At 39.9% G+C, this 17,143-nt stretch overlaps 1 protein-coding gene across 1 annotated transcript in view; it reads left to right on the top strand.

Annotated features, from left to right (window-relative positions):
* LOC123518598 (putative transcription factor SPT20 homolog-like 2) overlaps nucleotides 1–17,143 on the top strand; it is a 298,506-nt gene that overhangs the window by 62,508 nt on the left and 218,855 nt on the right. Inside the window, 3 exon segments of the mRNA XM_045279496.1 lie at nucleotides 4,743–4,862; nucleotides 8,822–8,997; nucleotides 12,931–13,029. Coding sequence (XP_045135431.1) covers nucleotides 4,743–4,862; nucleotides 8,822–8,997; nucleotides 12,931–13,029 — 395 coding nt within the window.

The raw sequence follows: 17,143 nt of genomic DNA, 5'->3' as shown, positions 1-17,143 counted from the left end.
AGCTATTTTCAATGGATTGACTCCCTTTTTAGTGAGCACATCTGCTAGCTGTGCTTTTGATTCTAACCAGAAAATCTTTACTTCCTCATTTTGTATAATTTCTTTGAGAATAGCTAGATCAATTCTTAATCTCTTTTCTGACACACTCTTTACTGAGTACACATTATCAAAAAGTGAATGATTGTCAACATAGAGCTCCACTGTCATTTTGCTTTCCCTGTTGTACAATATCTGAGACAACATGTGTCCTAGATAAAAGGCCATATCTACTGCCTCCACAGCTGCTAGCATTTCTGAGGCCAGGGTACTCTTAACAACTCTTCTTATTTTCTTGGCCTCCCAGTATAAAGGACAACTATTTCCATTCTCTCCAACAAGAAAAATCACAAAACCTCCAGCACTACTGAATCCATCAGGAAGATTAGCATGTGAAGCATCACTGTACACAGCCAACTTGCACTTGGTAACATCACCTAAACATGGGAAGTACATTGAGCTCTTAAAAGTACAGGCTTTTCTTAGACACTTGTTTGCCTCAAGCAAATCTTCTACTTTGGGTGTGTTTACTTTACAACTAAGTTCCAATACATCATATGACAAATCAGGTCTTGAGTTGGTACATAACCACCCTAGTTGGCCTACTAGACTCCAAAAATTCTCCTTTTCTTCTTCATTACACTCCACATTCTTATTAAGTCCTCTCATGGCACTCACATTAACACAGTCTAAAGTCTTGCAGTACTCATTTTGGTGAAGTGTTACACCAAGTTCATTTTGTACAACATTCATTCCTATGTATCTGAAAACAGTGTCATTTTGTTCCCTAACTTGAAAATGCCTCCTGATCTGAGCAATGACAATATTTTCAAATCTCTCAGTTCCTCCCCACAAAAAAATCATCTACATGCATCAAAAACATTCCACACAGTTTTCCTTCACAATGCCAATAGAATGCTGCAGGGTCAGTTTTCACCTGAATACACCCCGTCTTTAACAAGAAACTCTTCACTGTTAGATACCAATTCCTAGCAGCATCATTAAGGCCATAGACACATTTTTTCAATTTCCATAGCAAACTGTCATCACAACCAGCCTCATCAGGGGGAACAAGATACACTTCTCGCTCAAGGTGTTCACTTTGTAGGAATGCAGCTTTAATGTCAATGGAATTCACTGCCCATCCTTTGGATGACAATATAGCCATGAATGATCTCAACACTTCCTTACTCACTGTTGGTGAATCTGACTGAACCTTTTCTTTTTCTTCAAAACCTCTGGCAAAGTCTGTGTGTATGATTCCAACCAGTCAATGCCACACACTGTAGTATTGCAGGCAGTGTCTAGAATGGCATAACTAACAGACTCTGCCATTAACACTGGCATCACTGTAGAATTCTCAACAACAGCATATGACTCTGCCTCTTTGTACTCATCTTCAGTATAATTGGTTACATACACACTTCTTGTACATGCTGGGGACAAGTGATACTCTGAGCCACATATGAAACACTTTCTAACATTACCAAACCTGTCAGCACTGTTTTTCTGTCCACTTCTCTCACTTCTATAACGCATACTTCCTCTAGCTCTAATTCCTCCACGTCCTCTTCTCCTTGTGACCACATTGACATCCTCTGTGTTGAACACCGGTTCAGATTTTACTACAACTGCAGGAGGCTCACTGACACTGTTCCCAGACCCGGCACCTAAGGACAGCACTTCTTGACTACCAAAGAATTTCTTGAGGGCTTTCTGCATAGAATCAAACATTTCATCTGGCTCACTGAAAGACACTGCTGTCAACACTATCTGTTTGTCTTTAACTTCTAGTCCGGAACAGTCCAACAGCTTGAATGCCAAAATACACTTTGGTATACTCACTTTGTACTTCTCCAAAGCCGAATTCCTCTTCACAAACTCCAAGATATACTGCTCCATAGTACCTTCCTTTCCTTTCTTGTAGCTGTCGAACCTCGTCCACGCCTCATACGCAGCTGACATCTCATCCTTTTTGTACCATTTGTCCAGATGTCTCAACAAAACCTCCACTCCATCATCCTTCGCCAAATCATCAATGTTAACTTCCTCAAAAATCTTGCCTCTCACCTCACTTCCTTCTGGGAATGCCAAGGCGACGGTCACAGCTTGTTTCTTCTTCTCAACATTAGTGACAAGCTGCCATCCCCTTAATTCCTGCTTCCACCGGTCATAGGTCTTGTCCCCTCCAAATCTTGGGACCAACGCTCGCCCGCCGTTGTCGCCCATGTTTACCTCGTCTTCTTTCTTCCTTGTTTTCGAGTGTCGCCTTCACCCTGCCACGCAACTACGCTCTGCTACCATTTGTCAAGTGTCTATACAGGTGTGGCAGGGTAAATCAAATGCAGAGAGTCAATTTCTTGGCGTTTACTCATTGGAGCCACGAATACAAGTTCTTCCTCTTAAGCGCCATTCCTTCGCTCTCCCCGGACCCTCATCAAAACAAACCCCCGAAAACAACTGACGATAGAGAAGCGTGAGGCGCGCATTATGAATGTTAACATTTGGATTTGTGCACGTGCGCTCGCAGACTGATGATGATAATGTTGCGCTGTCAGCCTTCCCAAGGCTGCACAACATGGACCCATTTCCCTGAGTGAGACCGGACTTAGTGTGTGCGTGTAGGCGGGCCGCTTCTTTTCCCTTCCAGGTTCCCCAGGCACAGGAAAACACTATTCTTCCTCCTTTGTGTTTACTTTATGTACAAGTTCTGGCACTGGTACAGGTTGTAGGGGCGAGAGGTGAGGAGGTAGTGCAAGGACTTCAAGGCTCCTGTCCTCACTGACTAGTCCTGTGCAGCTCACCACCTCACCACCTCGCTTCCAAACACACACGCATGCACACACACAAACCTGAATTCAACAACTGAATCACACACTCGTTACACTAAACACACACACACACACACAAACCTGAATCCAAAACCCAAACCACACACATATAACAATAATAATGGGTAGGTAGTGCAGAGCTGGTGATAATCCCTCCTTGACTTTTCTCCTCCCTTGAGTCCCTTCCCTTCATGATGGGGGTTGACAGCTGCTACTTAATCACAGGCTACCTTTCAAACCCAGCTGCAGAAGTGATTGAGGAATGTGTACTGCAGCCTATTTAGAGAAATGTTTACCTTAAACTTTTTTATGATATATGAGTGAATAATATTTTCTAGAATAGTGGAGATCTTTTTTTTTTTTTTTTTTCTTTATACCATGTGGGCTTTTTATGGGAATGTTTGGGCTAAAGGGGGTACTTTTTAGGGTACCTCCTATCTCAAAGCCCACCCACTAGGAAACCGTTGCCCTGAGTGAGGAAGCCCAACCTACACTCGGACCGTGGACAGGATCCGAACCCGTACGCTTGGAGACCCTCGGACCCCAAAGCACGCATGGTTCTACTTTACCACGGCTCCAGGAGGTCGCCATTGATTAAACAATCCAGCAAAAATTTCCTGTCAATCAGATGAATACAAATAGTAATAGACATAATTATGAAAAATATTTAGGAGCGAATATCTCGGTGTTTTTTTTACACTTCAAAAATTTTCACAAAATCAGTATAAACTCTGATTGACTTTTGTTTGGTATCATTTTAAACTATAAGAAAGATGTTGTTTTTGTTGGAATTGTATATTTGATAGTGTCAATAGAAAACAAAATGAAAGAAACTAAAAAAAAAAGAAAAAAAAAATGGGCTGGCAGTTCAACTAGGACTTTAGTCCCTGGGTTGGTCAGAGACTTATTGCAAAATCTGAGTTATTGGGGTCCAAGTTATCAAGGTTCAATAGTAGTGTTTTTAGAAAAGGTTTGAGCAAAGACTTAATTTTAAAAAAATCAGATGGCATTGATGCCGTCATGATCAAATAAAGAGGGAGAGGTGTATAGGTAAAGTTACCAGAGATGTTTTAGGCTAGGTGTCAGAAATTTTAGGCAGAGTTAGATTGCCAAAGAGTTTTTGGCTATTTGGAGACTAGATGACATGATTTTGGGCAGAAATACAAAGTGCATTAGATTCAGGTAATGGAAGGCAGCAACCTCTCTATCATGAGAACAGGCTGTGTTAAACCAAGGTTTGGAAGGTTTAGGTCTAGAGAAAGAGTGAGGAATGTATCCCTTCATGCCAGACACTGTCACTTCTGCTATGTGGTCAGCACAGTGACTGGTCTCTGACATGGAAGTCCTCCCAAGTAGCAGAGGCAAAATACCAGAGGCACTTCTGTTTTGGTGGTTTCTGAGGATTGATTGGAGCAATGGGACAAGATATATATAATAGATTGTGATTGGAGGGCCCTGATGGAAAATAAAAAGTAACAGCTTAAGCAGATGGATTAGAAGTTAGGAAAAGGTCAAGAACTTTGGTCATATCTCCAAGAAAGTCAGGAATGTGCCTTTGTTAGTGTGGAAATTATGTAGTTTAGAAAGCAAGTGAGGTTTACCCTCCACACAACATGTTGCCAGAGAATTTGTCCTCTCTACAGGGGTTGCTGGATTAGGATTTGACTTACTTACGAAGGAATGTGAGTCAATCCCAAATGGGAGCACAGTTGTTACTTTATGGGATAGCTTTCTTTGACAATTTATTTGGACAGCTATGTGGGATCCTCTGTTGGTGTATTTTCTAGTTAGCAGTTTGTATTTTAGGGTGAATTTAGTTATTTATGTAAATATATTTTTTTCACATCTCTAAACACTTTTCAATTTTTTTTTCAGATTGCTCAGAATCGGAAAAAGGTGTTTGAGGAGTTTGCAGCGCCCAAGTGCCTAAGGTTACACAATTTCCTGAGTGGCAAGAAGGAAAGACGATCCAATGGGAAGAATGTAACAAAACCAGTAAGTTCCCTATAAAGTGTGTATACTTATGACTATTTTCAAGATTTGCTAACTCTATCTTGAAATGTTTGGATAGGGAGAGGTGGAGTCTTATAACCACTCCTTCTTTGGGGACACTCTTGTAGGTAATGAGGCTTCAGGAAGATTTATATATAGTGGATATTGTCCTGTTCCTGCTGAATAACTGATTCCAAGTGCTTCTTGGTACAGAGCAATCTGAAAGACAGGTTATTCCAGAAGTTGAGATGAATATTTTTGGATATAATAATTTTGTCATCTTATGGGTTATTTTTTATATTATTTTGTGAAAAGTTAAGGTTCTTTTGATGTATGTAAGGTTTTGGTAACTTAGTGGTGCCAGACACAAACCTTGGCTAGAATGTTACTTAGCCTCTTGTGGTGGGCAATCCAGCCACTCAATTCTTTTTAGTTCTTTAAAGGAAACCATTTTTAACTTTTCTTTCTATAGACATTTTTTTTTTTATATTTATCTGTTTAAATTTGATACATGGGTTTGATTAGTATTTTTATTTGGTTAAGGTTTTATTTTGTATATAATGTATGAAAGTCCTTCCTGAAGCAATTCTCCCCATTTATCTATCTTGGCTTTGAACTTGCACTAAATCATACTGACTTGTGTCCTTACTCTCAAGGGAACAGGAAGTAAACCAGATGCCTGAAATAATGTCCCTACTTCAGGGTGGGACTGGAACTAAAAATATCCCTCATTGTAGTTGAACAAACTTCCTTGAGTTTTTTTTTTTTTTTATGTAAGACAAGGAGGCCAGCCAAGGGCAGCAAAATTAATTAAAGAAAGGCCCACTAAGGTGCCAGTCACTGAACAGGGTCGAGAGATTTAACTAAAAGAATGGGAAAAATATTTTTAAAACCTCCCTCAGAAATTAATTCAAGTCATAGATGGATGGAAATACAGAAGCAGGCAGGGAATCTAGAACTTACCAGAGAAAAGGTGAACAAGTGAGAGTGCTGGTTAATTTCTTGCATTAAAGAGGTACAAAGAATATGAGTGAGAGGAAGAAAAAAGTCTTGTGCAGCAAGGCCACAGGAGGGAAGGCATGCAGTTAGCAAGATCAGAAGAAGTTGGCATCAAAATAATGATAGAAGACAGCAAGAGATGAAACATTGCAGCAGTAGAAAAAGAGACTGAAGATAGTCAGAGGAGAGGAGTTAATAAAAAAGCTTTTGATTCTATCGTATTTAGGAGAGCAGTATGAGTGGAACACCAACACACATTGAAGAATACGCCTTACATGGACAAATAAGGCCATGTAAATGGTTAGCAGTTGGGGGGAAGGGAAAAAAAATCAAAACAAAACTGGCAGGTACAACTCAGAATGCCCAACTTCATAGAAGCTGTTTTAGCTAAAGAAGAGATGTGAAGTTTTCAATTTAGATTATGAGTAAAGTAGAAGAGGGGGCCAGTTTAATGTTATTGAAGAAGAGGGGATAATTGTCTGGAAGGTTGTGTCATTAGGTGGAAATATTGAGTTTTCGAAGCATTGAACACTATTAAGTTTTCTCTGACTGAATCAAATTTTTGAGTGATCAGAAGTGAAGCATTTCATGGCATCTACTTCCTGAAGGGTTGGTCATCTCTGAAAAGGAGTGGAAAAGTGTTGGATGATGTCATCAGCATAGGAGTGTAGAGCACAAGAAGTGCGGAAGTGCGGGACCGGACCGAGGGAAAAAAAATTTAGGTGCGGAAGTACAGATACGGACTACCTGCATTTCGAGGTCCAGAGACGTGGTATCGGACTACCCGATATCCAGTAACGCACCCAGCTCTGCATATTTCACACATTATCGGGTTCCCCTACATTTCTCACATCCAGTTCCTCTAATGATTTTCTCACTTGTACTGATGTCTGTATTATTTCCAGGTAACTGATATTTATTTCCTTCATGTCATGTGCATCAGAGCTACTTCCCCGCTCATTCTATTCTTTGACAATCTGAAACATTCTGCTTGATTCTGTTTAATTTTTTTGTGACATGACATTTTCAAGAATAGTGTATCAAAATAATTCTGTAACTGAATTGGCTAACCAGATTAGAATTTTTTCTATTGAAGTTTTGATGTAGCAATAATTAGTAACTTTTTTTTATCATTTATTATTTTTTCCTTCCCCTTAGCCAGCATTTTCCTACTAAGACCCTTGTATGATCTGGTAGGAAGGAAAGGAATAGTTTATGCACCTACCAGGCGTGTCATATAACGAAAAATGTATGAATAATTTTTTAGATGTTACTAACTGCATTCTTTTCTTCTTTCTGCAGCCTTGTTGCACAATACTATTTTCTCATCCCTGTTCTGTCCACCTCTAATAGGAAAAGACCCAAACTGTTAAGTTTTCAGTGTTTGCCAGCTGTTTTAATTCAGAAGTTGGTCAGCATTATATCGCAGTAGAGAGTAGTTATCTCAAAACACTATATTACGATATATTTACTGATTTACCATGCTTTTATTCCTTCCAGTATTTATTTATCTGTTTTTTTATTATACTTTGATGTCTTTAATAGTTACTTGAGTTTTTATGACTAGCAATGTTATAGTTGCCCATTGTACTAAACTCTTTAATTTTTAGAGACTTTAATATATCACACAACTTTAACACACATTTTGACATACATCTCTCACATTAGCATAAAGCCCAGGCCCTGTAAAACTACAACTAGGTAAATCTGCAAAGGCTGATGCTTCACAATAAAAGGGTGTGGAGCAATTTTTGTTTAGTTTTCTTTATGAGGAAAGGGAAAATTTGCTACTGAAACTGAAATAGCCTGAGGGTGTTGCAGTGCTGTTATGAGCCTATCCCTAAACTGTGTCTTGCTTGCCATTGCTTGAACTTGTTATGCCATTAGACTAAAACGTTTTGCAAGGAGGTCCATCAAGTCTCTATGATGCTGACATTGTGTATACCAAAGAGTGGTTCTTTTATTTGAGAGGCAGAGACAATCTCTTTATCAGACTTTGATTTCTAAAGTTATGAACATAAATTCATCTGCAGGACTTTATATGTTCATGGTTTCTTGTAGTCTACTTCTTAAAAGAAAAAATATCATTCCTACTGAATTATCAATCAAGAAATGAAAATATAAGACAATTCTATAAGAAGAAAAAAATCACTTGTCTTCTTCAACACTGTTTTACTTACCATCTTTTTTTTTTTTTTTTTTTCTAATCTTTATCCTGTCATGTTGTGTCTTCTTCGCCTTCAGCTCCTTCTCTTTCACTACATATTCTAACTCAACTTCTTTCTCCTATTTGTTCTTTTTCTCCTTGTAATGAAGTTATATTTTGTCCCATAAATAGAGGTGGTGAAAAACACAACACATGTATGTAACTTTAATTCTACTATTAAAGTGTTTATGTCGTAGATACACGTTCAAAATGCTTTTGATATTGTAATATCTTGGTATGTGATCGTAGAATACCCAAAAATGTATAATATTCACTTGATCAACTTTTGTTTGGAATATTATGGTATTTGGTGAATCTGGCAACTGCAGCTGGAGTTTGGGTTCTTTCCTATTCAGTTCCTATTCTATTCTTATTTTGTATTCTCATTCTTTTGTCCATCTTTTTGGTGAACTCTGGAACTTCCTGTTTGTTTCTGTATTTCTTCATACCAATGACTCTGAAGAGGAAAACTTCTTAGCACTTACCCTCCAATTATGAGTAAACAGTTTGGTTGGATAGGATCTTTATTTCTTCCTTTTTTGTTGCCTTTGGCACAGTGAGTGGCATTAATATGGTATATTGGTGTGGAGGAAAATGTCACACTACTGAAGTCAATTTCTTGTAGATCCACTAGTGTCTGGGTGTGACAGAATCATTGAGATAGTAAATTTGAGATTGAATTATTTCTTTAATGCCCCACAAATAGATAGTATTAAGAATTATGCAATTAATGATTTCCTTTTTTCTTTACATTCAGCTGATCCCTACATCAATGGACAGTATCCCAGATCTGAGTGTTCCTGAAAGCATTGACGTTCCCAAAGTTGCTCGTATGTATGAACGTCCAAGCTACACCACAGACAACTCCCTTGTGTTCATTGAGGAGCTGGTGCTGGAGACTGAGCGGGCCCAGGGCAGGATATACCACACCAAGTAAGCCAGTCTCTCTCTCTCTCTCTCTCTCTCTCTCTCTCTCTCTCTCTCTCTCTCTCTCTCTCTCTCTCTCTCTCTCTCTCTCTCTCTCTCTCTCTCTCTCTCTCTCTCTCTCTCTCTCTCTCTCTCTCTCTCTCAAGGACTTCTTCCAAGAAATATTTTTCATGTTATAGATTACTACCATAGATCGGTTGTGTAGGTGCCCATATATCACAAGCTTGCAGCTGGAGAATGGTCCACAGTGAGACTGCATGTGTGAGGACAGGTCAGGACTGACTGGCAAGTCTTGTTAGGGGGAGTTATTGGCAAGGTCACATTCTCCCACTCATATGCTACCCTTCTACAGAAAAAATGCCTTGATTTGTACCTTAGTGGTGATGTGGGACAAAAGTTAGAATAATTTTGGAAATCATTTCAGAAACATCAATTTACTTAGAAACAGAGGGAGAGAAAGAAGAACGGAGATAGAGGGTAAGGAGCTGAAGCGGTGTTAGAAAAAGAAGTCAAGTCCATGATCTATAGAGAGGTAGCAATAGTGGGGGAATCCTGGTGAAACCCCAGCCACATCTATCAGTCATTTTGAATTTGTTTCTGCATCAAGTTGGTTGTTCTTGCACATGTATGTAAACTGATATAATTTTTTATAAAAATTTGTATTACTGCATGGTATTTTATTTTTTTTTTTATGTAGGAGAGAAGGCCAGCCAAGGGCAACACTGTAAAAAAAAAAGGGCCCACTTGAAGCTGGTTCTCTAAAAGATAAGAAAGGTTATCCAAAATTAGGGAGCAAGTGTCTCGACACCTCTCTCTTAAAAGAAGTTAAGTCATAGAAAGATGGAAATACAGAAGCAGGTAGAGAGTTCCACAGATTGAGAATACTGGTTAACTCTTGTATTAGAGGGTTGGACAGAATAGGGATGAGAGGAAGAAGAAAGCCTTTTGCAGTGGGGATGCAAGAGGATGGGAGGCATGCAGTTAGCAAGATCAGTAGAACAGTTAACATGAAAGTAGTGATAAAAGATGGAAAGGAATGCAACATTTCAGTGGAGAGAAAGAGGTTGAAGACAGTCAGTCAGAGGAAGAAAGTTGATGAGACAAAAACTTTTGATTCCACCCAATCTAACAAAGCTGTATGAGTGGAACCTGCCCCCGAAAAAAAACATGCAAAAAGTGTTTCATACAAGGATGGATCAGGCCCATGTACAGAGTTAGCAGTTGGAGGGGTGAGAAAAGCTGGCGGAGATGCCGCAGAACGTCCAACTTCATAGAAGCTGTTTTAGCAAGAGATGGGATGTGAAGTTTCCAGTTAAGATTATGAGTAAAGGACAGACCAAGGATATTTAGTGTGGAAGAGGGAGACAGTTGAGTGTCATAGAAGAAGAGGGGATAGTTGTCTGGAAGGTTGTTCTGAGTTGATAGGTGGAGGAATTGAGTTTTTGAGGCATTGAAAACTACTAAGTTTTCTCTGCCCCAATCAGAAAGTTTAGAAAGATCAGAAGTAAGGCATTCTGTGGCATCCCTGTGTGATCTGTTGACTTCCTGAAGGGTTGGTCATCTCTGAAAGGATGTGGAAAGATGTAGGGTGGTATCATCAGCGTAGGAGTGGATAGAGCAAGAAGTTTGGTTAAGAAGGTCATTAATGAATAATAGAAAGAGAGTAGGTGATAGGATGGAACCCTGAGGAACACTACCGTTAATGGATTTAATAGAAGAAAAGTGGCTGTCTACCACATCTGCAATTGAACGGTCAGAAATGAAACTTGAGATACAGTTGCAGAGAGCAGGATAGAAACTGTAGGAGGGCAGTTTTGAAATGAAAGTTTTGTGCCAGACTCTATCAAAAGCTTTTGATATGTCTAATGCCACAGTAAAAGTTTTGCCGAAATCTTTGAAAGCGGATGACCAAGACTCAGTAAGGAACGCCAGATCACCAGTAGAGTGATCTTGACGGAAGACATACTGGCGATCAGATAGAAAATTGTGAAGTGACAGATGTTTAAGATTCTTCTTATTGAGGATAGATTAATAAACTTTAGACAAGCTAGAGATTAAAGCTAATGGGCAGTAGTTTGAAGGATTAGAATGGTTTCCCTTTTCAGGAACTGGTTGAATGTAGGCAAACTTCCAGCTAGAAGGAAAGGTAGAGGTCGATAGGCATAGTTGAATGAGTTTGGCCAGGAAAGATGCAAGCATGGAAGCACAGTTTTTGATAACAGTAGGAGGAACCCCATCAGGACCATAAGCCTTCCCAGGGTTTAAGCCAGCAAGGGCAAGGAAAACATCATTACAAAGAATTTTGATTGAAAACATGAAATATTCAGAGGGAGGAGGAGGAGAGGGAGGGACAAGCCTGGAATCATCCAAGGTTGAGTTTTTAGCAAAGGTTTGAGAGAAGAGTTCAGCTTTAGAGACAGATGAGATGGCAGTGGTGCCATCAGGATGAAATAAAGGAGGCAAAGATGAAGAAGTAAAGTTATTGATGTTTTTGGCTATATGCCAGAAGTCATGAGAGGAGTTAGATTTTGAAAGATTTTGAAATTTTTTGTTTATGAAGGAGTGTTTGGCAAGTTGAAGAACAGAGTTGGCATGATTCTGGGCAGAAATATAAAGTGCATGTGATTCAGGAGATGGAAGGCTCAAGTACATTTTGTGGGTAACCTCTCTATCATGTATAGCACGAGAACAGGCTGAGTTGAACCAAGGTTTAGAAAGTTTAGGTTGAGGAAAAGAATGAGGAAGTACGCCTCCATGCCAGACACTATCATCTCCGTTTTGCGTTCAGCACACAGAGGTGGGTCTCTGACATGGAAACTGTAATCAGTAGAGGGAAAATCAGCATGGTACCTCCTCAGGTCCCCCTATCTAGCAGAGCTAAAATGCCAGAGGTACCTCTGCTTTGGGGGATCCTGAGGAGGGATTGGAGAAATAGGACAAGATACACATGTGAGACTGTGATCGGAGGAGCCCAATGGAGAAGATAGGGTAACAGCATAAGCTGAAGGATTAGAGGTAAGGAAGAGATCAAGAATGTTGGTCATGTCTCTAAGACGGTCAGGAATACGAGTAGGGTGTTGCACCAGTTGCTGTTAAGTCATGGAGGAAAGCAAAGTTGAAGACTAGTTCACCAGGATGGTCAATGAAGGGAGAGGAAAGCTAAAGCTGGTGGTGAACATTGAAATTTCCAAGGATGGAAATCTCCATGAACGGGTAGAGGGACAGAATGTGCTCCACCTTGGAAGTTAAATAATCAAAGAATTTACTATAGTTAGAGGAGTTAGGGAGATATAGACAGCACAGATGAATTTAGTTGGAGAAAGACTTTATATATTCTATGCCAGATGGTGGAAAACTAAGAAGATTCAAGAGCATGGGCACAAGAGCAATTTAAGTCATTGCGCACATATATGCAACATCCAGCTTTGGAGTGAAAATGAGGACAGAGAAAGTAGGAGGGAACAGAGAAAGGGCTACTGTCAGTTGTCTCAGACAGCTGTGTTTTGGTGAGGAAAGGAAGATGAGATTTAGTAAAGGAAAGGTGGTGTTCTACAGATTGGAAGTTAGATCTAAGACCGCAAATGTTGCAGAAGTTAATAAAGAAAAAGTTGAGAGAGGTGTCAAGACATTTTGGGTCGCCAACGAGAGAGCAGTCCGACCTTGGGACATTTCTGGTCCCCTCCCTAGAAAGGGACTGTGAGTGATATGTCATGAAATCTATTTTTTAGTAATAGTGAAAGCAGAGGAAAGTAGATATTTTCAAAACACTGATGATATGGCAGTACTCTGAGCCAGTTAACAAAAAGGCAATGAACCAGCACAAGCATAAGAAATTGTTAACTTGGTTAGATTATTGAGTAAGATATATTATTGTGTTAGCAGAATTAAGGTATGAATTTGTGTTGTCTCAGTAACATTCTTATTGACTTTTGTTTTCAGACTGACGATATCACAAAGGAAAACAGATGAGGTGTACTTTGGTGAACTGTATGTTGACCGGGACTACCAAGAAGGAAAACAAAATGGATCTACTTGCAAGTAAGTTGATGTTTTTTTTTGTAATATTTTATATTCTTATCTTTACCTAATGGTATTAATCATAGATTTTAGGAATTGAGTTGTTATTTTTGACAATTTTATCCCCTCAGTAATAGATGTTCCTTGTTTGCATTATCATGTTTTATAAATCAATTTCCAGTTAAGAATCTCTTTATCAGTTCTCCATTCCTTTTTTTTTTGTAAATATTATTCTGCTGTATCCTCCTGTGACTTCGTTTTCTTTTAAATGTGTAGTTGAAATGCTTTCTTTCTTTGGTTTTTCTACATGTCTATGAATAGTTAAGTGATAGGGCCTACCTTTCTCACAGATATAAACATGTATTTTGAGTACCTATTTTGTGGTGGTTTTCTTTGATGTGATTACTGATTGTCAGTAATCACATCAGAAGAAATTCTGCGTCACCTGTAGCATCAAGATCAAGATCAAGATCATGCGCACCACTAACTCCCCAGTCAAAACATAACAGCATCACCAGCAGCTCATCTTCCCTAGTTCAACTTACCACCAAAAAGCCCTGCAATGTGGCCTAACGTTCCTAAGAAGACCAGGAAGTGTCTTACTCTCGAAGTGAAGCTGGGTATTATTCACAGACAAGAGAGAGGCCAGAAAACTAATAACATTGCTTGCCACCATCTTGACTCCATCTACTGTCTACTATTTTCAAGTCAGCAGACTCTATTAAGAAAGCTGGTGAGACCGTATCTTCCTTGAAAGCTAAAAGAACCACCTGAACTCGTGACTCTACAATGGATAAAATGGAAAGCCTTGTGGAAATGTGGTACATAAGTTTTGTATGCAGTACCATGATGCGCACTTTGTTTACATTCCACAGGTTGCCGGTTAGTGTATTTCCCGTTTCACTCTCCCTCCCTTCATAAAGTTAAGATCATCAACATTATAAAGTTATGTATATACATACATTAGTGTACATTATAATGACTTAAATTAAACTACCTAAATGTTTAACTTCATAAATTTTACTTTCATTAAACCTTTTACTGTACTATGATGCACTCTCGCTTTGCTTACTCTCAATGGAAGATAAAATCAGGGGTTAAAGTTGTTATAATCGGTTCGCTTAACGAAGTTTCGCTTAACGAAGTGTTTTTAGGAACGTAACCCCTTTGTTAAGGTTTTTTTTTTTTTTTTTTACATTACAAGGGCACTGGCCAAGGGAAAACAAAGTGTTGGAGAAAAAAAAAAATCCCGCTGGTTGCCAGGCCCTGTGAAGAGGAAAGTAGGAGAAAGAGAAAAAACAAAAAAATCTAAAAGGAGGGTCCAGTTAACGTAAGAGGTGTCTTGACACTCCTCTTTTGAAAGAGTTTAAGTCATAGGCAGGTGGAAATACAGACACAGGTAGAGAGTTCCAGAGTTTACCAGTGTAGGGAATGAAGGAGTGAAGATACTGGTTAACTCTTGCATTAGGAAGATGGACAGAATAGGGATGAGAAGAAGTAGAGAGTCTTGTGCAGCGAGGCCGCAGGAGGGGAAGGCAAGCAGTTAGCAAGTTCAGAAGAGCAGACAGCATGAAAACAGCGGTAGAAGACAGATAAAGATGCAACATTGCGGCGGTGACTTAAAGAATCAAGACAGTCAGTTAGAGGAGAAGAGTTGATAAGACGAAAAGCTTTAGATTCCACCTTGTTTAGTAAAGCTGTGTGTGGATCCCCAGACATGAGAGCCATACTCCATACACGGGCGGATAAGGCCCTGTACAGAGCAAGCAGCTGGGAGGAGAGAAAAATGGACGAAGACGCCACAGGACACCTAACTTCTTGGAAGCTGATTTAGCAAGAGTAGAGATGTGAAATTTCCAGTTTAGATTTTTAGTGAAGGATAGACCGAGTGTGTTTAATGTAGAGGAGAGGGAAGTTGAGTGTTATTGAAGAAGAGAGGATAGTTGTCTGGAAGGTTATGTCGAGTAGATAGTTGTAGAAATTGAGTTTTGAGGCATTGAACAAAACCAGGTTTTCTCTGCCCCAATCAGAAACAAGTGAAAGATCAGAAGTTAGGCGTCCTATAGCATCTCGCCTTGAGTCATTTAATTGTTGTTGGGTTGGGCGTCTGTTGAACGCTGTTGAATAATGCAAGGTGGTATCATCAGCATAGGAGTGGATAGGGCATTGAGTCAGATTTAGGAGATCATTGATGAATAATAGAAAGAGAGTGGGTGATAGGACAGAACCCTGTGGAACACCACTGTTGATAGTTTTAGGGAAGAACAGTGACCGTCTACTACAGCAGCAATAGAACGATCGGAAAGGAAACTGGAGATGAAGGTACAGAGAGAAGGATAGAATCCGTAGGAGGGTAGTTTAGAAATTAAAGATTTGTGCCAGACTCTATCGAAGGCTTTCGATATGTCAAGGCCGACAGCAAAGGTTTCACCGAAGTCCCTAAAGAGGATGACCAAGATTCAGTTAGGAAAGTAAGAAGATCACCAGTAGATCTGCCTTTACGGAAACCATACTGGCAATCAGAGAGAAGGTTGTGAGCTGATAGATGCCTCATTATCTTCCTATTAAGGATAGACTCAAAGGCTTTAGAAAGGCAGGAAATCAAAGCTATAGGGCGGTAGTTAGAAGGATTGGAGTGGTCACCTTTTTAGGGACAGGTTGAATGTGAGCAAACTTCCAGCAAGAAGGATAAATAGAAGTAGAGACACAGATGAAAGAGTTTGACCAGGCAGTGAGCGAGTTCGGAAGCACAGTTTTGAGAACAACAGGAGGGACTCCATCCGGACCGTAAGCCTTCCGAGAATCAAGGCCAGAGAGGGCCAGGAAAACGTCTTTATAAAGAATTTTAATTTTAGGGATGAAGTAGTCAGAGGGTGGAGGAGTAGGAGGAATATGCCCAGAATCATCCAAAGTTGAGTTGGTAGCAAAGGTTTGAGCGAAGAGTTCAGCTTTAGAAAAGAAGAGACAGCTGTAGAGCCATCTGGATGAAGTAAAGGAGGAAAGACGAAGAAGTAAAGTTGTTAGAGATATTATTGGCTAGATGCCAGAAATCTCGAGAGGAGTTAGAATTGGAAAGACTTTGACATTTTCTATTGATGAAAGAGTTTTAGTAAGTTGGAGAATAGATTTGGCATGATTACGGGCAGAAATATATAGGGCATGAGTTTCAGCAGTTGGATGGCTACGGAACCGTTTGTGAGCCGCCTCTCTATCATTGACAGCACGAGAACAAGCAGAGTTAAACCAAGGCTTTTTAGCTTTAGGGTTAGAGAAAGTATGAGGAATGTATAGCTCCATGCCAGAGATAATCACCTCTGTTATGCGCTCGGCACAAAGAGAAGGATCTCTGACATGAAAACAATAATCATCCCAAGGAAATCAGAATAGTACTGCCTTAGTTCCTCCCACTTAGCAGAGTTAAAATGCCAGAAGCACCTCCGCTTAGGCGGGTCCTGAGGCTGCACTGGAGTGATAGAACAGGTAACGGAAATTAGATTGTGGTCGGAGGAGCCCAACGGAGAGGAAAGTTTAACAGAGTAAGCAGAAGGGTTGGAGGTTAGGAAAAGATCAAGAATGTTGGGCGTGTCTCCAAGGCGGTCAGGAATACGGGTAGGGAACTGCACTAGCTGCTCTAGGTCATGAAGGATAGCAAAGTTGAAGGTTTGTTCACCAGGTTGGTCAGTGAAAGAAGATGAAAGCCAAAGCTGGTGGTGAACATTGAAATCTAAAATGGAGATCTCAGCAAAAGGAAAGTGAGATAAGATGTGCTCCACCTTGGAAGTCAAATAGTCAAAGAATTTTACATAGTCAGAGGAATTAGGTGAGAGGTATACAGCACAGATGAATTTAGTTAGAGAGTGACATTGAAGTCTTAGCCAGATGGTAGAAAATTCTGAAGATTCAAGATTGTGGGCACGAGAGCAAGTGGTGTCGTTACGCACGTATGCGCAACATCCAGCTTTGGATTGAAAATGAGGATAGAGCAAGTAGGAGGGAACAGAAAAGGGCTGCTGTCAGTAGTCACAGACAACTGTGTTTCAGTTAGGAAGAGAAGATGAGGTTTAGTAGAGGAGAGGTGGTGTTCCACAGATTGAAAATTAGAACGAAGGCCACGAATGTTGCAGAAATTGATAGT

Source organism: Portunus trituberculatus, chromosome 6 (assembly GCF_017591435.1).
Source record: "Portunus trituberculatus isolate SZX2019 chromosome 6, ASM1759143v1, whole genome shotgun sequence".
NCBI lineage: Eukaryota > Metazoa > Arthropoda > Malacostraca > Decapoda > Portunidae > Portunus > Portunus trituberculatus.
This window is presented reverse-complemented; position numbering and strand designations above follow the sequence as displayed.